The sequence below is a fragment of the Emiliania huxleyi genome (genome assembly GCF_000372725.1).
Source record: "Emiliania huxleyi CCMP1516 unplaced genomic scaffold EMIHUscaffold_275, whole genome shotgun sequence".
Lineage (NCBI taxonomy): Eukaryota > Haptophyta > Isochrysidales > Noelaerhabdaceae > Emiliania > Emiliania huxleyi.
In genome coordinates this window covers 36,537-62,062 of record NW_005199968.1, presented here as the reverse complement: position 1 = coordinate 62,062, position 25,526 = coordinate 36,537, and the positions used below count along the sequence as shown (strand labels likewise).

Genomic DNA, 25,526 nt, shown 5'->3' with positions numbered 1-25,526 from the left:
CCATCGAGCAGGCATGGGCTGGACCATGCACGGCGGGGGGGTGCAACGACCAAAGGTGCGCGAGCCAGGAAGGAGACCATTGTCTACCGCAGAGTAGACAGCGTGGAGAGGAAGACAGACTCGTCCACCAGACCAGACACGACCAGAAGGGTGGGGTGAGGGGGAGCGGGGGCGGGGAGAGGCGTCTCCTGTGCTGGACCAGGCGCTCGCGTGGCTGCAGCGGCACAAGGAGAAGGACTACAACGCCGCGCTCAAGCTGCAGGGGCGGAGGGCCGAGGGCGAGGAGGTGGAGGTGGAGGAGGAGGAGCCCGAGCCCGACGACCCCGACGTCGAGGTGTACGTCTGCGAGCCGCCGCCCCTCCGAGGCATGTGACGTGTCGTGGGTGCGAGCGCGGGCAGGGCGCGGCGCACAGCGGTCTCACGCCGTGGCGGCTCTGGCCGGCCGGAATAGCGGGGCGCCAGCCGCGCCGTCACGTGGTCCCCTCTCCGCCTCGCCCCTCCCGACACCTTTTGTGGACATGTATATGTGCGTCGTGTCGTCCGGTGCCAGGTCTTCTAGCGCTGTGGAGTCGTCTGTGCTATTGCAACGGAGTTGCCACTTCTCCGACTGCCCCGGCTAGTTCCCGAGGTCGTCGGGTGTGACCCCTTCGTCCCCCGAGACCTCCCTTCCGCATCCGTTCCATCCCACTCCTGCACGCTCACTCCCGATTTTTCTGCTCCGTTTGGAATCCCCTGGATTAACTCGCTCGCTACCCACCCAGCAGCTGTCGCCCCCTCCAGCTTGATAGGTCCCCACACCCCTGTGAATGCATAACTCGTGTCGTCACAGTGCGCCTTGACACCCACACTCCTCCGTAGCACTTTCCTCGCAACCATCACCTCACCAGGCATCATCTTTGAAATGAATCTCTCTCTCTCTCTCTCTCTCTCTCTCTCTCTCTCTCTCTCTCTCTCTCTCTCCTGTTATCATACCGGGAACCACGGAGCCTGAGATCTATGAACATCCCCCATCCCCAGCCAGGGCCTCCAGGGCTCGCACCTCAACCTCTCACAGACCAGCGCGCGCACACACACACACACCAGCGCACAGCGCCTATGGCGTCCTTCCTACTCCTCGCCCTGCTCCGAACCGCCGCGGCGGAGTCGCACTACGACGTGCTGGGCGTCGCGTCTGATGCTGCACCAGACGCTATTCGCGCCGCCTTCCGCCGCATCGCCCTCGCCGATCACCCGGACAAGCTTCCGCCCGACAGCGCGGCAGCGGTGCGCGAGGCGGCCGTCCGCCGCTTCCAGCGCGCCAATGAGGCCTCCTCGCTCCGCCCGTGCGCGCCGACAAGAACCTGCCACGAACCTCGGTACCTTCTCGGAACTTTCCTCTTAGGCCTTTGAGTGCCTCTCCGACCCGACAGCGCGCCAGCGGTACGACGAAGAGATCGCGTGGGGGCCTGCCGCCGCCGCCGCAGCGGCAGCGAACGGCGGAGTGAGGCCGCCGCCGCCGCCGCCGGTGGTGCGAGTTCCAGTGCGCGCGACGCTCTCTTCTCTTGGAGGCTGGACGGCGGCCAGCGTCGACCCGCGCGCCTACGCGTCCGCCTTTGGGCAGCGCATCACCCGCGAGATGGCGGAGAGGGGCGGGCTGCCCCTCAAGACGTACCTCCCGCCCGGATCGGCGGCGGGAGACCTCGTGGCGTGCCCTCTCCCCGCTGTCGGCGTGACGGTCGCGTTTGCGCTGTCCGGCGCGACGCCTCCGAGGTGGAGGGTCGCTGCCGAGGCGGTCGGGCTGGCGCGGAGGCAGTCGGGCTGGGAGAGGCGCGGCGACGACTTGCACCTGACAGTGACCTTGCCTGCGTGGCGGAGGGGGCCGCTGCGGAGGCGGGTGCGCGTGCGCTCGCCGAGTGGGCAGCTGCTCACTCTGCTGCGGCGTGGGGCGGCGCCGCCACCTGGCGACGAGGCGACGTTGGCAGGCGATGCGTTGCCGAGATTGCCCGAGATCACCCGGAGATCACCTGAGGCGAGAGATGGCCGAGAGGTGGCTGTTTTCACGGTATTCGCAGCCCGTCGGGTGATCGAGAGAGGCGTGAAGGGCTGTGTGTCATGCGACATTTGATGAAATAGTGAGGATGATCTTGGCAGGCGAGGGGATGCCTCGGCGGCAGCGCGACGCCGCCTCGACGCCCCTATCTGCGGATCGCGGCGCTTTGCGAGTTGGTTTCACACGCCGGTCGTGGGGATCCGGTGGCACTTCCCACAATCTATCAACTCTCGCATCACACACACCATTCTCCCTCTCTCCCTCTCTCCCTCTCTCCCTCTCCCCGACTCACAATCGATCAACTCTCGCATCCCCCCCCCCCCCCGGGGGTTTCCCTCCCCCTCAATCGGTCGGGCTCTTTCCGGACTCGCCAGCCTTTTTTTGACTTTTTTTCCCTAAGGCCCCGTCCATTAAACCCCCCCCCCCCACACACCCACCCACCCACCACCACCCCACCCCCCATCCAGAGTGCCGCCTCGCCGCGACACGCGCAGCCGCGCTCGCCGCCGCCGCCGCCACATCTTGCGCCACCGCCGCCGCCTCACGGCGTCTGGCGCCCGCTGCCGTCCGCGCTGCACACGTGTACGCTTCCCTCGGCGCGGGACGCCGTGGGCTGCATGGAGTTGGGCCGGCGGGGCTGGGTCGCCTGACCAGCCGCGGTGAGCTTGTGTGCAGGCGCGGACGCCGCTCGCGCACTCTGCCTTCTCCTCTCGCGCCACATGCTCGCGCGCGCCACACCAGCCAATACCCAAGCGAGGCGGCGCGAGGCGGCGGGTCGGCGCCGGGTGAGGGTCGAGGCGAGATAGCCGAGATCTAGCCGAGATCTAGCAAAGATTGCGAGGTGTGGCAGGGGAGGAGGGAGGTGCGGCCGAGGTGCGGCCGAAGTGCGGCCGAGGTGCGGCCGAAGTGCGGCCGAGGTGCGGCCGAGGTGCGGCCGAGGTGCGGCCGAGGTGCGGCCGAAGTGCGGCCGAGATCTTGCCGAGATCCGAGGTTTTTCCCGAGCGGAAGTGGTGTACTCCCCCAGTCTCTTCGCACCCTGCGTCTGTGGTGTGAACAGGCCCGGCGGCGAGAGGCGGCGCGGCGGCAGCGGGAGCGGAGGTCGGAGCGCGTTCGTGAGGCGAAGGCCGCCGCCGGTCGGCGGGCGGTGCGAGGGTGGAATTGGGCGTTCGACAAGGCGCCTCTCAAGCGTCGCCCGTGAGGGCACGTAGCCGCGCCATCGCACTTCACAGACCGAGGTTGATGAAAAGTGCGCGACGCACCCAAAGCCGGATTAAAGATGTATTTCGTAACGAAAGCCCCACCGAAACCACCGTGCACCGACCACCGTGCCGGTATTTCCCATTCCTTTTTTTCTCAGCCGCCATGTGATTCGTACTCTGTGTGCCATGCACTAGCCCGTCCCCGCGAGCCGCGTCTGGTTGCTTCCCCCAGGAAGAGCCAGGATACGGCTCTATTACTACCCGAGAGAACGCCACCTCGCGATCACGCCGATCCCGCGACAGTGCGACAGATCACGACAGGAGCGCCGATCGGTCAGCCACAGGCGCGAGGTGGGGGGGGGGGGGGGAATAGACGAACCAGCAGAGGAGGTATTGTAATACAGTACTACCGGGACAGCGGGGTCTCCGGTGAGCAGTGACGGCATCCTCAACCACCGTTTGGGCGGTGATCGCCGCCCTTGTCCTCCGTCGCGCATCTCAGAAACTTGTCGGGCAGGTTGTGGCGGCCCTTGTAGTGAGTACACAAGTTGTGGTCCGCTTGCTGCGCGGCCATTCGTGCGTATTCTGTGCCGTTTTTAGCCCACGCCGCATGCAGCATGTCGGCTGACCACGACGCACGCGGATCGAACGTGTCGTGCGAAAACCAGATGCGCACGAACCCCATACCGCGAAGCCGCTTCGAGTACTGCCCGTAATGCACACTTCTAGGCGGGATGCCAAATTGGTCCATCTCCATCAGCACGAGTTCGACCTGCTCCACGATGCCGGTCTCGAAGACGCGCGCGATGCAGCCTTCGCAGTCAATGAGCAGGGCGTTGATCTTCGTGCCGATAAACTTTTGGAGCGTCTTGGGCGTGATTGAGGGCACCGCGTCTAGCCCCGTTGCTCCGCTCCTTCCGACTTCGTCCGCAGAGAGCGTGTACCCATCATACCCGGTTCTGCCAGCCACCATGAACGAGTTCTTCAAAGCAACGACACCGAGAACCGCGTGAAAGTTGCAACGGTTGAGCTCGCGATTCTCGAGCAGAAACTTGTGGGCGCTCCTATCAGGATCAACCGACACGACATTGCCAGAATTTTTCGTCGCGTGAGCCAGCCGGCACGAGGTTGTCCCAAACCTCGCTCCAAATTCGATCACCGAATGACTCGGACTGATGAGTGCGTCGACCATCACCCATTCATCGATCTCGATGCCACAAATGCCCGTGGGCGGACCGCTCTTGTATCTATCCCTGGAGGGAGGGATTTATTTGGTAAGAGATGGGACAACCATTGGAGAGAGGTCTCGCGACAGGATCTCGAATGCCAAAAGTCGCGTGCTCGATCGTCTTACCCCCATCTTCTCGATCTACCCCCCCCCCCCCCCCCACCCCCAAAAACACACGACGGCGCCGCAGCTCGGCGACAAGCGACCGGGCCCGTCTCGCGGCTGCGCCGTTGCCTGCGCCGCGCCAAAGTCGAGGAGGGGGAAAGATAGTGTGGCGCGGCCGGCTCGGCTCCGCGCCCCGCAAATCAGTAACCAGCCATCCGCCCCCCCCGCATCCTCGCATAACGTAGGTAACCGGAAAAAAAGAAATTCGTCCACGTACGGCTCTTAGTGAGTCGTTTTGGTGGCCTCAGGCATCCCCAAGGGAGCCTCTGCGGTGCCACATAAGCTGCTGAGTGATTGTCGAGACTTTAAAGGATTCGTTTGAAGGAACGCAAAAGTTAGACGGTACTATGGTCACCAGTAAAGCCGAAACGAAAATTCGACTTTGAGCCGAGGCTTCGTGGCACTTGCATCGCGACAAGGTCACACGCGGACGCTCCAGCCTCTCAGCTCACCACCTCGCCTTCTCTGTCGCCCTCCTGGCCCAGGCCCATCAGTAGCAAGCCTAAGCCGTCCCAGACCGCACTTATTTGGGTCTGCAAGCTCACACCGGCTCGTGATGCCACGGAGAGGGCTCGAGATTGTCTCCGGTGGACCCCATCCGAGGCGATTGCGAGGGCTTTCCGGAGGCCATCACCGGCGCCACCGACCGTGAAATGTCCTGACCCGCAGCCTTCATGCACCAGGCGCATGGATGCAGTCATAATATGTAGGCCTTGTCTCCCGAAGTTTTGAGCAATAGCCGCAAAAGGTGCTTTTTTCGGCAGTTCATCGCGACACGTCCAGGTGCCGACGAAGCGGCTTCCCAGCTCACCACCTCGCCTTCTCTGTCGCTCTCCTGGCCCAGGCCCATCAGTATCAAGTCTGAGCTGTCCCAAACCGTCCTTACTTTGGGAGAAGAAGCCCACTCTGGCTCATACCACGGCTCTTACGGCCTCATACACGCCCGTTTCACCCACAGACACCGCCGGCACGCACTCCCACTTCACACATGCTCAAGCACAACCCCACCAAAGCACAGCCCTGCTCAGAATGGGCAAGGGCTACCACTTGGTGACCCAGGTAGCCTCTGGCTCGCCACTGCACTCGGCTCCTCCGCAGCTGTCTCGGGCTCTCCCCACGACAGCACCCCGAGACGGCAAGCTCTGACGCCCGTCTGGTGGGCCTGCTGTGTCCACAGCCGCCCCTCACAAGCTCGCTGGCGCCGCTTGAACGTCTGAGAGCAGCCTCCAGAAGGAATGGGTCGCGGTGCATGTCGCCATCGGCCTCCGGGGGTGGCCCGGTGGGCCCGGGGCCAGGCCACTCTCGGCGAACGTAGGCCGGGTACGCCTGCGGGTACGGGTTTTGAGGGCGCCCGCCCAAGACTCCCAAAGTAGGCCTTTAAATATGAAACCGCCCACCCGCGCCTCAACCCCTCATCTAGATGTCAGTACTGAGTACTGTTCATAGGCGACCCTAGAGGCGACCCTCATCCCGCGCATTTAGCTCGTCAATTGTCATCACATGGTCCGCGGGGCTCAGCGCGAGGAAGGCTTCGCGCTCCTCGGCGCCGAGCTTCAGCCTCTCGGCGTGCCGGAGCACCTCGTGCGTACAGAGGTCCATCAGGCCCTCCGGGTGGAAGGAGCTGTAGTCGGCGTGGTCGCGCGGCAACATCAGCTTGAGCAAGCTGACCGTCAGCTTGTCGCACCGGCCTCCGAACCCACCGCGTGGCAGGTCGCCCTCCGCTCGGCGAGGTCGAGGGCCGACTCGTGCTGCTTGTCGCGCAGCGCAATGTCGCTCCCAGCCTCGACGAGCGTGACGATCGCCTCGCGGTGGCCGTTGACGACCGCCCAGTGCAATGGCGTCCGCCCCCACACGTCCCTCGAGGCACACGCCGAGCCGTCGTCGTCGCTGGCCACCGACTCCCAACGGTCGAGCAAGGCCGCCAAGCATCCGTTGTCCGCTCCCGCGCGAGCGGCGTGGTGTAGCGCCGTCTCGACTGGAGTCGAGGGCGCCTCGCCTTGACGGCAGCCAGTGCCGCCTCCGCCGCCTCTGCCGCCTCTGCCGCCGCCGCCGCAGCCGCCGCCGCAGCCGCCGCAGCCGCTGCCGCTGCCGCGGCGGCCGCCTCCTCCTAGGCCGCTGCCAAAGCGTCCGCCTCGGCTTCAGCCTCCCGGCGCGCCTCCGCTGCCACCAAGGCTGCCTCCTCACCCGCCTCCGCCGTCTCCTCCTCGCTCGCTTCGCCTGCCGCCTCGGCCTGCCTCTCCCAACGCCTCGGCCAACCCCTCGACCGACGTCTCCGGCGTGATGCCGAACCGGATCCTGTCCTCGTGGAGCTCCGCGAGAAGCCGGAGCAGCCCCTCCCTGTCCAACGGCGCGGGCTTGGCTGCGGCTGCCTCCGCCGGCGCCTCTTTCTCCTGCGACGGCCCAGCGCCGCCGCTCCCGCCGCCCTTCTTCTTCTTCTTGCCCTTCTTGCCCTTGCCGCGCTTCTCCGCCTCGACCTCCGCCAGCAGCTCGTCGGCGTGCCGCGCCGCCTCCGCCTCCGCTGCCGCCCTCTCCGCCGCCCCCGCAGCCCACGCTGCCTCCTTCGCCGCCGCCTCGGCCGCCTTCTTGGCTGCTGCCACGGCCGCCGCGTGCTCCCCAAAGGCGCGCACGCACTTGGCGCTGCCCTGCTCCTTGGCAGTCTGCAGCGCTGTGTGTCCAGACTCCGTGCGCAGCTTCGTGTCGGCGCCCGCCCGCAGCAGGCAGAGCAGGGCCGCGGGGTGGGGCGCCTTTGTCTGCGCCGCAGCGCGGCCCTACCGGATTCGGTACTTCAGCTTGGTATAGTATCATCGTATGCCAGTCTACGGCCACACACACACACATAGTGTCCTTACCACCCCTGGACTGCATCTGCGCAGTTTCGTACCGCTGCGGCGCGGTTTTGCAAAAACCGTTCTGCAGCGGCGCGGTTTTGCCCTTCACCCGCAGCCTGGATTGATAGTCATTGTGGGTGTGGGGGCCGCGGGCCAGGACTTTTGTTTGAACAAAGTTTTGACAGTACATTTCTGTCGGGCCTTGGAACAGCTTGTGAGTGGTCACTGAAGACCTTCACAGTTGGTGGCGGCGGGGCAACGATCCCCGGGACATTACGACAACATGTCGTCGACGGACAAGCTGGTGATTCCGGCCTACAAACAGAGCTCCGAGCGGGAGTTCAACGAGTGGTTCCGCAACCTGCGGACCGCGGCGAAGCAACACAAGTACCTCCTCGACATCATCGAGGTGGGCACCATCCGGCCGGGCGCGGAGCGCGAGGCCGAGGCGGTCGCGCTGCACGTGCGCTACAAGAACATCGGCACTGCGGACGGCCTCATCCCGGCCATGATCGACAAGTTCTTCAAGGACCTGTCGGTGACTCTGTCGCGCCAACTCTACGGTGCGCTGCAGAACGCCGTCAAGGACGACGACACGCTCGCCGAGATGTTGGCGGACGAGGACGCCGACCACTACGACGACATCAAGAAGGGCATCGCGGCGATCAAGTCGCTCATCGAGTCGGAGGACACGAACTCCAAGAACGTGCGCACGAAGGCGCTGCGCGCGGATCTCGAGAAGGCGTACTCCCCCGACGCTCTCAAGGACCTCACGTCCGCGAGCCTCGCCAAGTTCAAGACGGGCATCGAGCAGGCGAACAAGTTGCTCAAGGACTCCCAGTGGCACCTCCCCGACGAGGTGATCGAGGAATACATCCTCGACGCGATCGCCGCCAAGGGGGCCACGCTCGGCGCAAACATGCGCGTGCAGATCGGCATACAGCGCCAACTCGCCGCGCAATCGGGCAAGACGTACGGCCTCAAGGCGTCCACGCTCGCGATGCAGGGCATCCTCGACCAAGACAACGCGGACCGCGCCAACGAGGCCAAGGCGGCTGCGCAGGCGGCGTTCGAGGCGGAGATTGCCTCGCAAGGCGTGCTCAAGGAGAAGCTCGCGGCCGCCGAGTCCCAGGTCGCCGCTCTCCAGGCGCAGATCAAGTCCGACAAGGGCGGCGGGGACCGCGGCGGCCGCGCAGCCGCTGGGCGCAAGCCGTGCCCCCACTGCAATGGGTTGCACGGTGGCAAGTGCATCGGCGACCTCATCTGCAAGGGGGTCCCTGTCGCCAAGGTGCTCGAGGAACTCCCCGACCGCATCGACCACGAGACGAAGGTGCGCATGGCCCAGTCCTCGTACAAGAAGGTGTGCGCCAAGTCCCCCGGCCGCACCCTCCCGCACGACCCCTTCAAGAAGTCGGACTCCACCGCGACCGACCACGAGGAGGTGCGGGCGGCGCTGGCCGACTCTGTCACCCGCACGTTCGACCCGGACGGCATCGTCGGCGGCTTTGTCGCTGGCGTCGGCACCGACCAGGTCGAGGACACCTTCCCCGACTCCAACCCCACCGACACGCCCGCCATCCTCAAGGCCAAGACGGCGGCGCGCGATGCGGCGGAGGCACGGGCGCGCGGCGGGCTGTGGGTCAAGTTCACCTCGTTCGTCACCGCGCTGCCTCGCCCGTACATCGGCGCTTCCATCCTACTCGTCCTGCTCGCGTGCCTCATCCCGGTCTACATGGGCTCGCCTGCCTCGATCGGCACGCCTGTGGCCGACGCCGTGGACGAGCCCTCGAACATGGGCGTGATGGTCGAGTCCGTCACCGCACTACCCCTCGAGCTGTCCACCGGGCCGGCGACTGGCTCAGGTGGCGGAGCAGAGTACGCCATCGAGGAGGACCCGCTCCAGCCGATCTACCGCAAGGTCGCGGGCGACATGTTCCGCGCGGTGAATGACATCGACGTGCCCAAGACGGTCCCGCTCGTCCTCTCGTACACGTGCATCATGCTCGCCATGTACGTGGCGCGCATGGACGCGATGCAGGCACACGCGCTTGTCGGGCATGTCAAGGTCGTCGACGCGTACGACACGACCGCCGGTGTGAACATGCCGGGATCGTATGCCGCTGGCGTCGACTCCAAGGCGGGCATGAACATGTTCCCGACGCCCGACTACTTCCCTCACGGGTGGCGCGAGCCCGAGAAGCCCATCTACATCCGCTGCGCAAACAACGACTACCTCAAGGCGAAGGGCGTCGGCACCGCGTACGCCTTCGCGCTGGCTGACCCGACCAAGCCGCAGGACACCAAGGTTGTGAACACCGAGTGGGTGAACGCGCTGTACGCGCCCGGACTCGCCATGCCTCTCGTCAGCGTCAAGGAGTGCAAGGCGCAGAACATCGTGGTCCGCTTCGACCTCTGCCCACCACGCTTCAACTACCCCTCCGGGCAGACCATCTACTTCGGGGAGGACTTCAACATCCACCTGATGCCGCTCGGCGCATCCGTCGGCGCCAACGCCGCCAAGGCCATCGTGCGCGGCAAGCCGGGGCGGCGCCCGACGGATGGCACCTTCTGGCGGCACGCCCTGTGCATCTCCGGCGACGCGCTAAAGGACCTCAGCAAGATCGCGGACGGCGTGCCAGACCTCTCCAAGATGGACCGCAACGAGGGCCTCGACGACGCCGCGCTGCAGGCGAACGCCAAGTACCACGCGCGGCGCAGCACCGGCCGGCCACTGGCCACTCGCTTCGGGGGCTCGTCGCACTACGACCTCTGGTCGCCCAAGGGTGTGGTAGGCGTCGATGGGCACTGCTACGCACTCATGGTCGTCGACGAGCACACCAGCACCATCACGCCGTACATCCTGCAGACCAAGGGCCAGACGCCTGCCTACCTGCGCAAGTACTTCGCCGAGAACGAGGGAAAGGACGGCCACACGTTCCGCGGAGGGGTTGCGTTCTGCGACAACGAGGTCGTCCTCAACTCCAGCGCCGTGCGCGAGCTCTGCCTCAAGTACGGCATCACCCTCCGCAACAGCTGCCCCTACGAGCCGTGGCAGAATGGGGCGTGCGAGCGTGCGAACGCTACCTGCGGCAGGATCGTGCGGGAGATGATGGCACGCGCAGGGGGGCATGGCGCCGCCCAGCTCTACCAGTACTGGGGCTACGCCTGGGTGTACGCGGCCACCATCGCCAACGCCACCTTCGCCGTGCGCGACACCGGCAAGTCAGCGTACGAGCTCAAGACCGGGCAGCGCCCCAAGATGAACATGTTCTACCCGTGGGCGTGCAAGATGATCGTCAAGTCGCCCTCCCACCTTGTGGCGAACGGTGTCTCACCCACGGGCGAGATGGCGGCCTTCCTCGGCATCTCGCGCACTTCGCCCGGCTGGAAGTACGTCATCACCGAGGGTCCGCGCAAGGGGCACATCGGCACCACCACGCAGGCGACATTCTGCGTCAACGAGCTCTGGAACGGCATCGAGTACCGTGCTCCTACCTCCGACCTCACCCCGACGGACATCGAGGGCGCGTGGCCGGAGCCTGTGACCGCGGACGAGACGCCCGACGAGTCGGACAAGGCTACGCTCGACAACAACGTGACCCGCGGCGACTCCGTCTTCCTCCCCACCACCGACAACCACGCCGGGGGGCTGACCCTCGACGAGGAGGTGGTGATCATGCCAGACCCGGCCAACGACGGCAACGTCAACCCGCCCGCAGCGGGTGCGCCTGCGCCGCGCACCACTCGCAGCCGCGGCGGCGTCTCGACGGGCGAGTACAACAACATGCTCAACGCCCGCCTCGCCGCCAATGCCACGCCCTTCGGCATCTGGGCGGCTGCGGCGGCCGCATCCCCATCGTCGTCGGTCTACCGCAACACCACGGACCAGTGCGTCGCGTACATGTCGAGCGTGGACGGCCAGATCATGCCCATGCCGGACAACATCGTGCCCAAGCACTACAAGGACATCGCCAACATCCGCGACCCCAAGCTGCGCGACGCGTGGTACAAGGCGTATGACACCGAGTTCCTCGGCCTCATCCAGAACGGCACGCTCAAGCCCATGCGCCGCCCCGCCAAGGTACGCGTCCTCCCGCTGAAGGAGATCGCCTCCCGGAAGTCCGACGGCCGGTGCAAGTGGCGCGGCTGTGTCATGGGCAACCTGATGCGGCCCGGCGTCGACTTCACCAAGACCTTCGCGAGCGTCGTCCGCTACGGCACGACCCGCACCGTGCTCAACGTGGCCGCGCAGGAGGACATGGAACTCATCACGTGCGACCAGCCCATGGCGTACACCTGGGCGGAGCGCGGGGAGGGCGAGACCTGGTACTGCGAGATGCCGAAGGGGCTCAAGGGCAAGCCCGAGTACTGCTACATCGACCCCATCACCGGCGAGGAGAAGGACATGGTGTGCGAGGTCGGCAACCTCTACGGCGCACCATCCGCGGGTAACGCTTGGTGGAACCACGTCAAGTCCATCAACAAGGCGTTTCCTGGGCTCGTTCAGTCCGAGGCGGACCCGAGCTGCTTCGTCCTCACCCGCAACAGCACGAAACTCATCGTCGTCATCTACGTGGACGACTTCGGCATCTTCCACTCCGGGACCACCGCTGGCAGGGCGCTCGCGCACGAGTACATCGAGCACTTCAACAAGCACGTCGGCAAGCCGCTCAAGGTCCACGAGGGAAAGGTGCACGAGTTCCTCGGGCTCAACATCACCAAGACGCAGACCGGTTTCAAGCTGTCTGCCAGCAAGTACATCGACACGCTGCGCGCGCGCTTCTTCCCGTCAGGCGTCACGCACGCGGGCTACAAGGTGCCCGCGGACAAGGACCTCCCGTCCATCGTCATCAGCGCAGCCGAGAAGAAGACCGCGCCCGACCCGCAGCTCCTCCAGCGCTGCCAGTGCCTCATCGGCAGCCTCATGTTCGCCACCAACGCGCGCCCCGACATCCAGTACACCGTCTCGCAGCTGGCGCGCTGCATGGCTTGGCCCGACGCGAACATCGAGGCCGCCGCCGAGCGCTGCCTCATCTACCTCATCGGCACGCAGGACCTCGGCCTCCACTACGAGCGCGTCGCCGACCCCAAGCTCTTCGGCTGCTCCGACGCGAACTGGTGCACCCGCCAGAGCACCTCCGGCTGCGCCTTCAAGATCGGCACCGCGATCATCTCGTACTTCTCCAAGAAGCAGGGTCACATCTCCCTCTCGACATTCGAGGCCGAGATCTCTGCCGGCACGCTGGCGGCTTGCGAGGCGGTCCACCTGCGCTCGCTCCTCGCGTCGCTCGGCTACAAGCCCAAGGGCCCGACCATCATCAAGATCGACAACACGGCCGCGCTGCGCGTCGCCGAGGACCCGGTCATGCACGACAAGACGAAGCACATCCTGCGCAAGGAGCTCAAGATTCGCGAGCTCGTCGAGTCCGGGGAGGTCAAGGTCGAGTACGTCGAGAGCCTCAAGAACTTCGCCGACTTCTTCACCAAGCCGCTCCCGCGCAAGGAGTTCGAGTCGTTCCGCAAGGAGATCATGAACGACACCGCCTAGGACGGCAGAGAGGGGAAACGCCGACTTCCCCTTCATCAAATGTAGTCGACAACCGGCAGTATGGGCGCTCCTGGAGCTCCCCGAGTCACTTGTATGTTCGTCCTCCACCCTTGAGGAGGCTGCGCAATTGTGCGCGCGATAGTAGGAGATGTAGGAGTCGTCTAGCTTCTTCAGATCCTCAGCCTCGCTACCCGATGCGAGGATGGGGGGCTGTTGAAGACCGACGACCGCGCAGCCGTCTAGTCTACGGCCACACACACACACATAGTGTCCTTACCACCCCTGGACTGCATCTGCGCAGTTTCGTACCGCTGCGGCGCGGTTTTGCAAAAACCGTTCTGCAGCGGCGCGGTTTTGCCCTTCACCCGCAGCCTGGATTGATAGTCATTGTGGGTGTGGGGGCCGCGGGCCAGGACTTTTGTTTGAACAAAGTTTTGACAGTACATTTCTGTCGGGCCTTGGAACAGCTTGTGAGTGGTCACTGAAGACCTTCACATACAGCGCGTTCACCCACTCGGTGTTCACAACCTTGGTGTCCTGCGGCTTGGTCGGGTCAGCCAGCGCGAAGGCGTACGCGGTGCCGACGCCCTTCGCCTTGAGGTAGTCGTTGTTTGCGCAGCGGATGTAGATGGGCTTCTCGGGCTCGCGCCACCCGTGAGGGAAGTAGTCGGGCGTCGGGAACATGTTCATGCCCGCCTTGGAGTCGACGCCAGCGGCATACGATCCCGGCATGTTCACACCGGCGGTCGTGTCGTACGCGTCGACGACCTTGACATGCCCGACAAGCGCGTGTGCCTGCATCGCGTCCATGCGCGCCACGTACATGGCGAGCATGATGCACGTGTACGAGAGGACGAGCGGGACCGTCTTGGGCACGTCGATGTCATTCACCGCGCGGAACATGTCGCCCGCGACCTTGCGGTAGATCGGCTGGAGCGGGTCCTCCTCGATGGCGTACTCTGCTCCGCCACCTGAGCCAGTCGCCGGCCCGGTGGACAGCTCGAGGGGTAGTGCGGTGACGGACTCGACCATCACGCCCATGTTCGAGGGCTCGTCCACGGCGTCGGCCACAGGCGTGCCGATCGAGGCAGGCGAGCCCATGTAGACCGGGATGAGGCACGCGAGCAGGACGAGTAGGATGGAAGCGCCGATGTACGGGCGAGGCAGCGCGGTGACGAACGAGGTGAACTTGACCCACAGCCCGCCGCGCGCCCGTGCCTCCGCCGCATCGCGCGCCGCCGTCTGGAGTATCCGCTTCTTGATGCTTCTGCGGTCAAGCTCGACCTTATGTGACATGATATGCCACAATAATGCATGCTCTCACCCCTCAAAGTGTCGAAGTTTACCGGTGACTCTCCGGTGGCCCGATCGATAGTACCGTGTGCCTTTCTTCAAACGAACGCGCTTCGAGGTTCGACAATCACTAAGCTGCTTATGGGGCACCGCTGCGACTCCCTTGGGGATGCCTGAGGCCACCCCAAGCACTCCCTAAGCCTTACGTGGACGATTTCAACCCTACTCTGTGTTTGTTCGTCTACGCACATTAGCAACTTTGTGCTCATGTCAACGCCACGCCAGCGCTAGCCCATTCAACCCCGCCCCATTGGGGGCGGGGCCCGTCAAGGGCCTCACTCTAGTTTATCAGAGGACCGCAACTCAAAGCGAAAGCCCCGCCTCTTCCGCTTGCGAATAAGGGTATCAAGCGAACCAGTTTAGACCATGTTTAGACCCAGTTTAGACCACGGCTGAACACGAACCAGATTAGTCCTGTTTACGATAAACTGGGTCTAAACAGGGCTCGGCCTGGGTGGGGGACCCTATTAGACATACCAGGTTCAGACCCGGTTTAGGGCGCCCCTGGGCTAGCGCCGCCGCGGCCGCGCTGGCTGCGGAAGCGGCAGCGTGCAGCCGCCATCCTCTGCCTCGGGCCGGACAGCACACCGGGCACACTTGCACCGCGCAACAACTTTGCGAGCGAGCACCACCTTCGGCCACTGTGGTCACCGCATGCGAAGCAAATCGCGCCGTGCGTCGCCGTGCGTGCGTGTGAGCGCCCCTGAGCAACCCTCCCCACCCCACACGCCCACCGGCGCACCCTCGGCCCGCACACGCGCCCTGGCGACCCACAGACCTCCCCCGCCGCCGCGCGTTCGACGTGGTGCCGAGACCGCTCCGGCGGCATGACAGCCCCTGCTGCTTCCTGTCGCAGGAAGAGCCGCGGACGGCGCTGATCGTGCGTCCATAGAGCCAGCTCCGCGCGATGCCGTCCTTCCGGGCGACGACGCTCGCCTTCTGCAGGGCACACGGTGCGGCGCTGCGCTGTCGCGAGCGCGCCGCCGACATTCACTCAGATTCGCCGAGCGCTGCGCGGCTGGCTGACGCCGCTCGCTCAGGCGGGCGCGGCTTGTAATCCCTCGGCGCCGGCGACATTGATCCGTACAACGTGGCCGGACAAGGCCACAAAGCTTCCACGGGCGGGTGAGGCGCCGGTGATCCTAGCTAGCTGCCCTGCTGCTGCGATCGCCGCTGCCGCTGCAATAGCCACCGGCGCAGGCACGACGACCATCATTGGACCATCCACCGGTGCGGCGAACATGTGTCTCGGTGCCCTCCCGCTCGTCTTGTTCATACTCCATCGCCAGGGTGTGTCGCGCACTTCCGTCCTGACGCTCCCGCTGCTCGCGGCGCGGCGTCGGTCGCCGCAGCCGCCGCTCCTCCCGCGTCCCGGCGCTCCTCCCGCGTCCCGGCCCCGCGCAAGCAGCTCGGCAGCCAACGCTTGCGTTTGGATCACGCCCTCCCACACCGACCGCAACGACCCAGGACGCCGGCGGCGACGAGGGCGAGGGCGAGGGCGAGGGCGCCCTCGGCTCGGCTAGAGCGGCCGAGAGGCAGTGCGGTCGCGCCTTTTACCGTGACCGCCGCGCCGCCACAGCGGGCGAGCTCGCGCGGGTGTGGCGGGGGCGAGGGGTGCCACGTGGTGGGGGCGAGGGCTGCTGCGGCCGTCCGCGTCAGTCTGCGTGTCGGGGCGCGTTCGCCCGCGTACGGCTCAGACAGGCGTCGGTCGCCGCCTCCGCTGCACGCGGGGCGTTGCGCTGCGCGAGGGCCGCCTGCAATTGCTAGCCATGTGCTTGTTTCACGGCGGCAATGGGTCACGCTCACGCCTCACGGGTGTGGGGCACGCTCACACACGGGTGTGCACTCTCGCTACCATTTTTCACATCTGCTGGTTGGACTAACGGCGTATTCTGTCAAATAAAAAGTCTGCTCCTTGGTCAGAAGGAGCCAGCGCGCCGCTCCTCAGGCCGGAGCCAGAGCTCGGGCCGGCGCCCGAGGAGGTCTGCGCGTCCCGGCATCATGGCTTTTACCTCGCCGACCGTGGTCATGATGCCGACGGGAAGGAAGAGCGTCTCGGCCCGCGAGACGTCGGGCCTGCTGATACGCACGACCCGCTGCCCGCGCTCGCGGTACCCCTTCAGGATGGCGACGCTAGCGAGATCCTTGACGGAGAACATGACGCCAGCGCCGGGATGCGCTGAGCGGGGCAGCCCTTGGAGGTCGGCGTCGGTCAGGCAATACTCGCTGCGGGCGCGGACGATGCCGAGCTGTGCGACGCCGGCGGGAACGAGCAACTCGAGTCCGAGAGGCGCAGAGGACGATGCCATGAGCTCCGCGCCGTCGTCGCTGGGCAGCGTGGCGACGAAGCGGGCTAGCCTTCGCAGATGGCGATAGTGGCGACGTCAGCGGTGTCGAGGACCAGCGGACACCTAGTGGGACGCCTGTGTGTCAGAGGAGCGCGTCGAGAGCGCGTCCACACCGCACAGGCACAAGTGTGCACGCGTGCGGCCGAGTGGCGGCGCGCTCGCGCGCGCGCTGAGGGTGGTTGAGGTGAGATTGACCACCGAGCGCTCGCGAGCGGCCGTGGGGACGTCCACGGTCTCTGTCCTCTAGGAGTCGCGCGGGCGGCCAGGGAGCGCGTGGGAGGTCACCGCATCTCACATGCGAAGCAAGTCGGGGCGGGGTGCTCGCTCGCAAGCGGTAAAAGGAGGCGCCACTCCCCAGACACGCCAACCCAATGGGTCCTCGGAGAGGGTACCCTGGGTGGGCGGGGCCTCTACTCGCCAGACCTTTCCGCTCCCAACCGGGCCGGGGGCGTGCCCCTCCGGTTACACAACACGTCATGGCGCGATCGTCCCTCGCCGACGCCTTGCTTCAGCGGCAGGTCGCGTCGCTCGCGAGGGTTGTCCGCATCCCGCGCTTCTTCTCGCCTGCCGACATTGAGCAGGTCGGCCGCGTCGAGCGTGCGCACCACGAGCGGCTTGGGCGGCCGCGCGAGGCGCGGCCGGGGTGGCACACCACCTACCTCAGCGCCGGCGGCCTCTTCCGGGCGACGGTGCCGGAGCTGCACCGGCGGCTGAGCGAGCTGCGGCATCGCGTCGACGTGAGCCGCTTCGACGGCGGCGACGCGGCGTCCGCCAGCGAACTGCTGCGCAGCCTCAACGTGCGCTGCATCGAACTGCACGACGGCCGAGCGGGCGGCTCGCTGAACGACCCTCGCCACTTTGATAACGGATCGACCGTCACGGTCGACGTCCTGCTCGAGGACAGCTTCACGGGCGGCGCCTTTGGCACCACCGAGGCGGGTGGCGCGCTGCACGAGCACGAGTTCTCGGTCGGCGACGCGCTCGTCTTCCCTAGCTACAAGTACCACAGCGTCGGGAGGATAACGGGCGGGCGGCGGCGGACGCTCGTGCTCGAGTTTTGGCAGGGCGACGAGAACCGGTGCAATCACCGCTGCGAACTCATCCGGCCGCGCGCGGGCGAGCCGTACCTCTGCGAGGACGCACAGACGAGCGACGGGTGCGCCGGGCGCGTCTCTGTCACGCTGACGGCGCCCGGCCCGCTCGGGCTCGGCTTCGGCTTTGGGGACGCGGCGGACCCGGAGAACGTGGACGCGAGCGCCGTGGGGGACGGCCGGCCGGTGCGGGTCAGCGTGACCGAGGTGCGGCGAGGCTCGCAGGCCGAGGCCCACCCTCGTCTCGTGGTGGGCCTCGTCCTCACGCGCGTCGCCGGGGTGTCAATCGGCGGCATGAGCTTGGCGGAGGCGGACGAGGTGCTCGGGCGAGCCGTGGGCGGCGCGAGGCCACTCGCGCTGGGGTTCGAGCAGCGACCGTTGGACCTCACCCGCTTGCGGCTTGCCCCGAGCGGAGAGACGGCGGACGCCGGCGCGCAGCCCGCAGCCAGACGAGCAAGTGAGTAGTCGTCGCCACACACACACACACACACACACACACACACACACACACACACACACACACACACACACACAGAGAGAGAGAGAGAGAGAGAGAGAGAGAGAGAGAGAGAGAGAGGTAAAGAAAGAAAGAAAACAGACACGCCAAACGAGGGATGGGACGGGGACAGGGTCCCCACCTGCACGAGCAGGATTAAGAGGATTTTGGAAGGACGATCAGGGGGACACGGGTGGGGCTCTCCTGCTCCTGACAAGGGACACGACAGGCTCGCAGCGCGGTGCGCGGTGAGGTGAGAGGTGTCATGGTTATCTGTGTGGAACGGGCTAGCTCAAGGCTGCCTTAGATTGTCAATGGAGAATGGCCGGGTTGTTGCACGAGTATATGGGCCACGATGTCTCAAATAATGGTTGGGTAGTAGGGCTAGAGGGTCGCTCTACACTTAGCCTCTGCAGCGAGCGAGCGCTCAACTTAGCCCCCGCACGGAGCCGGGCTCGGACTTAGACGCTGTATGGTCGGGGGCCATGAACTTAGACGGCACAAGGCCAAATCCGGGTAAAACCCGGGTATACCTGCAAAAGTCCAGGTAGGTAGGTAGGTAGAAAGGTGAAGAACAGCCAGGCTCGGACTGGACACCAACGCGGTATGGGTGGACGCGAGACAGATGATGACGACACGCACGAACGACACACAGACACAAACAAGCTCACAAGACACACAGCCAGCTGGCTGCCACACACCCTGAGTTGGCGTATACATAACTCAGGGCCACATTCTTCCTGTCGCCCCCCCCAGCACTCCAAGGTGCCAAGAGAAACAAACAAGGGCACAACAAACAACAGACGACAGGAAGCAACGTGCGAGGCTAGAGCAGGCTTGCTCGTCCTCTAGCAATCTCCGCCGACCAGGTTTACCCGAAAAATACCTGGACGCGTCCCGACCAACGTATGCCGCGCACGACGCCATATCGCCTTGTCCCAGGGCCAGTGCGCTACTTGCGGCGCGCAACTCCTGCTCAAGTACGCGCACCGTACCATGTGCTGCCGCTATGCGTGTCTTAAGGCGGCTGCGGCGAAGCGGCGGGCGCGGCATGCCGATGGCAGTGCGGACGATGCGGTTGCGATGTGTTCTGCTTCAAGATCGTGGCGGTGCTTGGCATGCACTTCTGCGATCCCAATCAGCTCATCGCAACGAAGCAGCGCAACAAGCTGGCTGCTGCCAACAAGGCCCTATGCTAGATCTACCTCACGCGCGGATCGTTCAAAGAGGACCAGCATACACAGGCTTCCTTGACATGCGTTTGTTTGAGCTTGAGGCTATTTGTGAGAACTGTTTGGCTTGAAGATTGCGCTCAAGAAGAGCAACGAGAATCGGAAGAGGAGGATGCTGAGGCGGCGATTGCTGAGCATGAGAAGGATCGATCCGGATTAGAAGGCGCCCGCCGCAGGCGAAGAAAATTTGGGGGCTAGCGCCGTATCGTTGATCACGGTGGGAGCCTCTTGGCCCCAGGCTGTGCCACGGCCGACTTAGCCGATGTAAGAGGCTCTCGCTGATCTTAGACCGCGTAAGCACCCCAGCGTGACTAGTCACACTTAGACCCGCTCAGCCTCGAGGCTCAGAACTTAGACTACTACCCAACCAGTTCTCAAATATGAGGGGTTTTGACTCCTACCGGCTCCTGACGCTATCCCTGGCAGCTCTAATGACCAGGATCAGTAGTGCTATGATAGAGGCTGCCCATACTAGCGCAGGAGCTGCCACACTCGCCCGGACCGTCCCCCTCTGGGGCCGGTTCCGCAGCCCGCGAGAGCCGACAGCGGGGCTGTGCCGCGGGTGCCTACTGCCGAGTGCCACAAACACTGCGCCGTCCCGCCATCACCTACAGGCTGTCTTGTGTGATGGTTGGGATGTCCAAACGCCACCATCTTGGCTCTTGCGACCTCAAACCCGCGAGCTGTATGGGTGGTCCTGACGTCGACAGACGCCCGATGACCACGGTGAAGCTGAGATGGAACGAGTCGACAAGTCTCGTCTGAGCCCGTGGCGGTCGCCGGCTGAGTCGCCGTGCACGGGCCGGTACCTCAGGCGTCACCTCCGCAGCCTCAGTTCTCAAACTCCACCACCTCCGCCAGGACGCCGTCGGTGGCACGTTCGGCGGCGTACTTTCTGCAGCTCCATCTCGAGTACGGCGTCGAGCCTACTCACTCCTGTTGGATCTGTGCACTCCCTGGGACCCAGGGAGTGCACAGATCCAGCAAGCGGTGCGTCCCGGCAGCGCGCGCAGGCTGCGGAGCTGCAACAAACTCTCACGCTTTTTTCGGACATTTTCGACGCTTTTGGCCCATATACGTGCAACAACCCGGCCGCGTTCTCGCCCCTTTCCTGTACGCGTGGGTCTCAGAGGACGAATGCGCACCGGATCTTTGAGGACTTCAAAGTCGGCCGCGCCCCACGGCTATCCCGCCGGCTCTCGAGTGTCGCAGCGCGACGCGCTTCACCCCTCGACTCCGCGCTGCGAGTCGATCTGGAGACGACGCTCGGCCACCGCCAACTCCACCCTGACGCGTCGCACATGCGCCGAGTGTCCCCCCTGAGGGTGTCCTTGTATAGTATAGTTGGTTGCGAGTTAAAAAAAGCCCGTTCCGCACCCGCACCCAGCACCAAGGCCGTACGTCCTGTCCGAGTACTCGGCGAGTTGGCGCTGCATGCTGATCTGCACGCGCATGTTTGCGCCGAGCGTGGCCCCCTTGGCGGCGATCGCGTCGAGGATGTATTCCTCGATCACCTCGTCGGGGAGGTGCCACTGGGAGCCCTTGAGGAACTTGTTCGCCAGCTCGATGCCGGTCTTGAACTTGGCGAGGCTCGCGGACGTGAGGTCCTTGAGAGCATCGGGGGAGACTGCCTTTTCGAGATCCGCGCGCAGCGTCTTCGTGCGCACGTTCTTGGAGTTCGGGTCCTCCGACTCGATAAGCGACTTGATCGCCGCGATGCCCTTCTAGCGCAGTGGACTTCATCTTGCCGGTCAACTGCGGGCGGGCTACAACTCCCGTTTGAGACCCCCCGCAGTCCGCCGGCAATATGAAGTCCACTGCGCTCGAAAAAAATACCACCGGAAGCGCCTCGCCGAGGCGCACAATAGTCCCCGTCAGCGCCACGCGCGAGAGCATGTGTCCAATGTGCAACGCGGCGGCGCGATCAGTCACGGGACGACCGACGGAAGCCGGATAAGCCACAAAACTCGCTCATTCAGAGCAGGTTTTCACCGATTTGCTGTGGGCGTTGGCTGAAAATAGTGCTCAAACCGACCAAGTCAAGCGAAAATTGGTCCAACGAAAACGGCACTAGTTAAGGGCAAAAACCGATTTGCTGTGGGGGGCGTTACACCAATCCTCGCTACCCAACGCGGCCAAAGGATATCCACCTCGAGAACCTCGAGAGAGAGTTGTTTTCCAGCCGGACGGTCGGGCGACCCCCGACGATATAGACGTGTGTGTGTGTGTATGGCGCTCCGCAGGAGCGCCGACTACGTCATAGTCGGCGCCGGCAGCGCCGGCTGCGTGCTTGCCAACCGCCTCTCTCGCACCGGCGCCTCCGTCCTCCTGCTCGAATCTGGTGGCGCCGGCGGTGAGACCTCCTTCGACCGGCCGTCTCTTCTCTCGAGGTGCGAGTGCCGGTTGTATCCTGGCCTCATCCAACCTCGCCGGGTCCCTCTGGCGCGCCAGTCGCGACCTCCTTCCTTCTCCTGACTCGACAGGCTTCCGACGGCGCTGGCGCTGCCGATGCACTTCGAGGGCTACAACTGGGGCTATCTGGCGGAGCCGGAGCCGGTGCTCCGCGGCCGCCGCGTCACCTGCCCACGCGGCAAGGGCCTCGGAGGCTCGTCCGCCATCAACGGGATGGCGTGCATGCCTCTCCCCTCGCCCAAACCCTTGCGTCGGACGCCTCTCGAGAGCTCGCCCGCCGCTTGCAGCACATCCCTCGCTCATCGCCGCCCTCGGCCCGGCGGCGGTGCGTATGCTGCGACGTTTCGAGCAACCCTCGTGGCCCGCCGCAGGTGTACGTGCGCGGCCACGACCGCGACTACGACACGTGGAACGCCGGCTTCGGCGACGGCGGCGGTGGTTGGGGTGCGCGGCCCTTGCCGCCGCCGCCGCCGCCGCCGCCGCCGCCGCCGCCGCCGCCGCCGCCGCCGCCGCTGCCGCCGCCGCCCTCGCCATATCACCGCCACCACCACTTAGCCCAAGCGCCTGAGTCCCTCCCTGGAAGCTGTCCGACCCTTCACAGCGGCACAAATACGTACAGGCGCAGCGGACGTGCTGCCGTACTTTCGGCGGATGGAGACGGCCTGCGAGATGTCGCCAGGATTCTCCCCCGAACCTTCTCGGAACCTTCTCGGAGCGTCCGTGTGATAGGTCTGTGAGAACGCGCTCATGGGGGACGACAGTGACATCCTCCCGGGCCGGCGGGGCACGGACGGGCCTCTGCAGGTCAAGCACGGCACCAACATGCTCGGCACGCCGCTGTACGACGCATTTGTGCGCGCGGGCGACGAGGCTGGCTACGGCGCGACATACGACTACAACGGCTGCCGGCAGGAGGGCAACCTTTAAAGTCTCGGCTGTCAGCTCGGTCGGCTGTCAGCTCGGTCGGCTGTCGCCTCAGCTCTCCTCTCGGCTGTCACCTCGGCTGCCACCTCGGCGGGCTGTCACCTCGGCTGGCTGTCATCTCGGTCGACGGTTCATCTCGGCGCTCGTGGCTCGCAGGAGGGCACCTCCAAGATGCCGATGACCGTCTTCCACTCTGGAAGCTACAAGGGCGAGCGCGCGTCGTGCCGCGCCGCCTATCTCGAGCCGGCGATGGAGGCGCAGCCTCACCTCAGCGCTCTCTCGGCGCTCTCTCGGCGCTCTCTCGGCGCTCTCTCGGCGCTCTCTCGGCGCTCTCTCGGCGCTCTCTCGGCGCTCTCTCGGCGCTCTCTCGCCTACCTCGAGCCGGCGGTCGAGGCGCGGGTGCCACGCTGCCTTAGGCGCATCCGTCGCTCAGCGTGCAGCCAAACGCGCACGTGCGGCGCATCCTATGGGAGGATGGGGGCGACGCCCCGACGGCGAAGGGCGTGGAGTTCTCGGTCGGGGGTGGGTCGCAAAAGGCAGTCGCCACCGCCAACAAGGAGGTTGTCTTGTGCGCCGGTGCGGCCCCTTTCGCAGGACACGTTCGCGACACGTCCACGACATGCACATGTGCGCGTCCACCGTCATCCGCAGGCTCGATCGCCTCGCCGATGCTGCTGCAGCTGTCGGGCGTCGGGCCTCCAAAGCTGCTCTCGGAGCTCGGCGTGGGGGTGGTGGCGCCGCTCGAGGGTGTCGGGCAGAACTTGCAGGACCGCAGGGGGGGGGGGGGGGAGGGGGGGGGGCACTCCCAGCGTGCTGTCTGGTCGGCCCACGGCGCTCTGCCCACACTCCCACCGCTTTCACCCACGCGCATTTGCGCTTTGAATGCCGTGGGGCCCCTGTCCTGTAGGCGTGGAGTGGAGGGTCGCTTGTCCCTTTCCCCCACCCTCTCGCGTGTGTGGAGACCCCCCCCCCCTGCAGGACCACATGGAGGTCTACCAGAGCTACGAGGTGCTGAAGCCCGTCTCGCTCGCCTCGCACCTCTCGCTCGCGGGCAAGGGCTCCCTCGGCGCCCACTGGCTGGTCACCAAGGAGGGGCTCGGCGCGACCAACCACTTCGAGGTCGGCGGCTTCGTCCGCTCGCGGCCCGGCGTCGAGGCGCCCGACATTCAGCTGCACTTTCTGCCGATCGGCATGTCGTACGACGGCGTCACGCTCGCGCCGTCCTCCACGGGACACTCGATGCAAGCTCACGTCGGCTACAACAAGTCCCCGTCGCGCGGCTACGTGCGCCGCCGAACCCCCCCACCCCCCCACCCACACAAGAAAAACCGGCGCATCGTCTCTGCCAAGGTTCGGCCCGCGTCGCCGCTGCCGTCGGACGGCCTGGCAGCCTAGAAGAAGAAGAATACGTATTATTGTATCCAACTGGCGCTCGAGAGGACACGTATTCGCTGTATTCGACCGTATTCAGCTGTATTCACTGCGTTCGCCTCCCTCGTATTCACGCGGTGCTGTGAAGCCTCTGCACGATGCCGGCGTATTCATTCCCTGAGCCCCGGATTTAAGATACCTCACACCAATATCGTGCAGGCGGGGACCCACCATCCATCTCATCAGCATTGCCCGCTTTATTTACTTGTTTATTCGGCGTATTCCCCCTGCAGGCTCGCCGGTGAAGCCGATCGCCCGCTTCAACTACATGTCGACCGACGAGGACTGGCGCGGCTTCCGCGCCGCGATCCGGATCACGCGCGAGATCATGGCGCAGCCCGCCTTTGACGGCTTGTGCGGCGACGAGATCCAGCCGGGCTACGCGGCGCAGACCGACGCAGAGGCAAGCCCGCCGCGAGCGTGGTCCCCGCCGCGAGGCCCGAGAGGAGGCGGCCGAGAGGTTGGGGCGGCCAGAGCGAACGCGTGCCGCGAAGCCACCCTGCCGCCTCCGCACGCCGTCCGTTTACACCCTCTCCCGTGCCTCCCCCCACCCTCTGGTGGCAGATCGACGAGTTTCTTATCGAGCACCTCGAGTCTGCCTACCACCCGTGCGGCACCTGCAAGATGGGCCCAGTCTCGGACCCTAGAAGCGAATACTTGTATTCTTGCATCCCAACTAGTGCTCGGGAATGCTCGAGAGGACACGTGTTCCGCTGGATCCGACCGTATTCAGCGGTGCTGCGAGTGCACGGCACGACACCGTCTTCCCGCTCTGATGCTGTGCAACAATGTAGGCCTCGGACCCCACCGCCGTCGTCGGCGCTGACGGCGCCGTCCACGGCGTCCGCAAGCTGCGCGTGGTGGACGCGTCCCTCTTCCCTGTCATTCCGAACGGCAACCTGAACTCGCCCACCATCATGACGGCGGAGAAAATGGCGGACCACATCCTCGGCCAGGGCATGCTCCCGCCCGACACCGCGCAGGCGGCGAAGACGTGGGTCGACCCCGAGTGGCGCTCGCGGCAGCGGGAGAGGGCACCGAAGGTCAAGACGTGGGATGGCGTGTTTTGAGGGGTGGCCGCTAGACCGGGCGTTTGTGCGCGCGGGTGGGTGTGAGCTTGCGTGGGTGTGGGTGCGGGTGCGTATGTTGCGCTGTCAGCTGGTTGCTGTGGCTGCCGCGTCGTTATGGCAGTGCTGCGCGACGTGCGAGCGCTGGCGTTGCCGCATGCGTTGCCGTTGGCTT

General features: G+C 65.4%; 5 protein-coding genes across 5 annotated transcripts in view; 3 read left to right on the top strand and 2 right to left on the bottom strand.

Annotated features, from left to right (window-relative positions):
• Positions 1 to 2,443, top strand: part of EMIHUDRAFT_238719 (hypothetical protein) — a gene marked incomplete at both ends in the record, with an annotated part of 4,936 nt that extends 2,493 nt beyond the window's left edge. Inside the window, 5 exons of the mRNA XM_005776654.1 lie at positions 1,084 to 1,263; positions 1,382 to 1,437; positions 1,564 to 1,749; positions 1,833 to 1,873; positions 2,430 to 2,443. Of these exons, the coding sequence (XP_005776711.1) occupies positions 1,084 to 1,263; positions 1,382 to 1,437; positions 1,564 to 1,749; positions 1,833 to 1,873; positions 2,430 to 2,443 (477 nt within the window). The remainder of the gene's footprint in view (positions 1 to 1,083; positions 1,264 to 1,381; positions 1,438 to 1,563; positions 1,750 to 1,832; positions 1,874 to 2,429) is intronic.
• Positions 2,444 to 3,676: 1,233 nt separating this feature from the next.
• On the bottom strand, positions 3,677 to 4,420 carry EMIHUDRAFT_115995 (hypothetical protein; the record flags this gene model as incomplete). The annotated part of the gene is made up of 1 exon (XM_005776653.1): positions 3,677 to 4,420. The coding sequence occupies one exon, from the start codon at positions 4,418 to 4,420 to the stop codon at positions 3,677 to 3,679; it is 744 nt and encodes a 247-aa protein (XP_005776710.1).
• A 10,581-nt stretch (positions 4,421 to 15,001) lies between these two features.
• EMIHUDRAFT_443904 (hypothetical protein) lies at positions 15,002 to 16,730 on the bottom strand. Its single transcript, XM_005776652.1, has one exon. The coding sequence runs from the start codon at positions 16,657 to 16,659 to the stop codon at positions 16,270 to 16,272; it is 390 nt and encodes a 129-aa protein (XP_005776709.1). The 5' UTR covers positions 16,660 to 16,730; the 3' UTR covers positions 15,002 to 16,269.
• A 444-nt stretch (positions 16,731 to 17,174) lies between these two features.
• On the top strand, positions 17,175 to 18,254 carry EMIHUDRAFT_238712 (hypothetical protein; the record flags this gene model as incomplete). Its single annotated transcript, XM_005776651.1, has 1 exon — positions 17,175 to 18,254. One exon carries the CDS (start codon positions 17,175 to 17,177, stop codon positions 18,252 to 18,254), a length of 1,080 nt encoding a protein of 359 aa, XP_005776708.1.
• A 3,492-nt stretch (positions 18,255 to 21,746) lies between these two features.
• Positions 21,747 to 25,354, top strand: EMIHUDRAFT_115992 (choline dehydrogenase; the record flags this gene model as incomplete). The annotated part of the gene is made up of 10 exons (XM_005776650.1): positions 21,747 to 21,907; positions 22,001 to 22,073; positions 22,659 to 22,781; positions 23,010 to 23,252; positions 23,294 to 23,429; positions 23,505 to 23,584; positions 23,832 to 24,118; positions 24,444 to 24,744; positions 24,849 to 24,917; positions 25,079 to 25,354. The coding sequence occupies 10 exons, from the start codon at positions 21,747 to 21,749 to the stop codon at positions 25,352 to 25,354; spliced, it is 1,749 nt and encodes a 582-aa protein (XP_005776707.1).
• Positions 25,355 to 25,526: the final 172 nt, after the last annotated feature.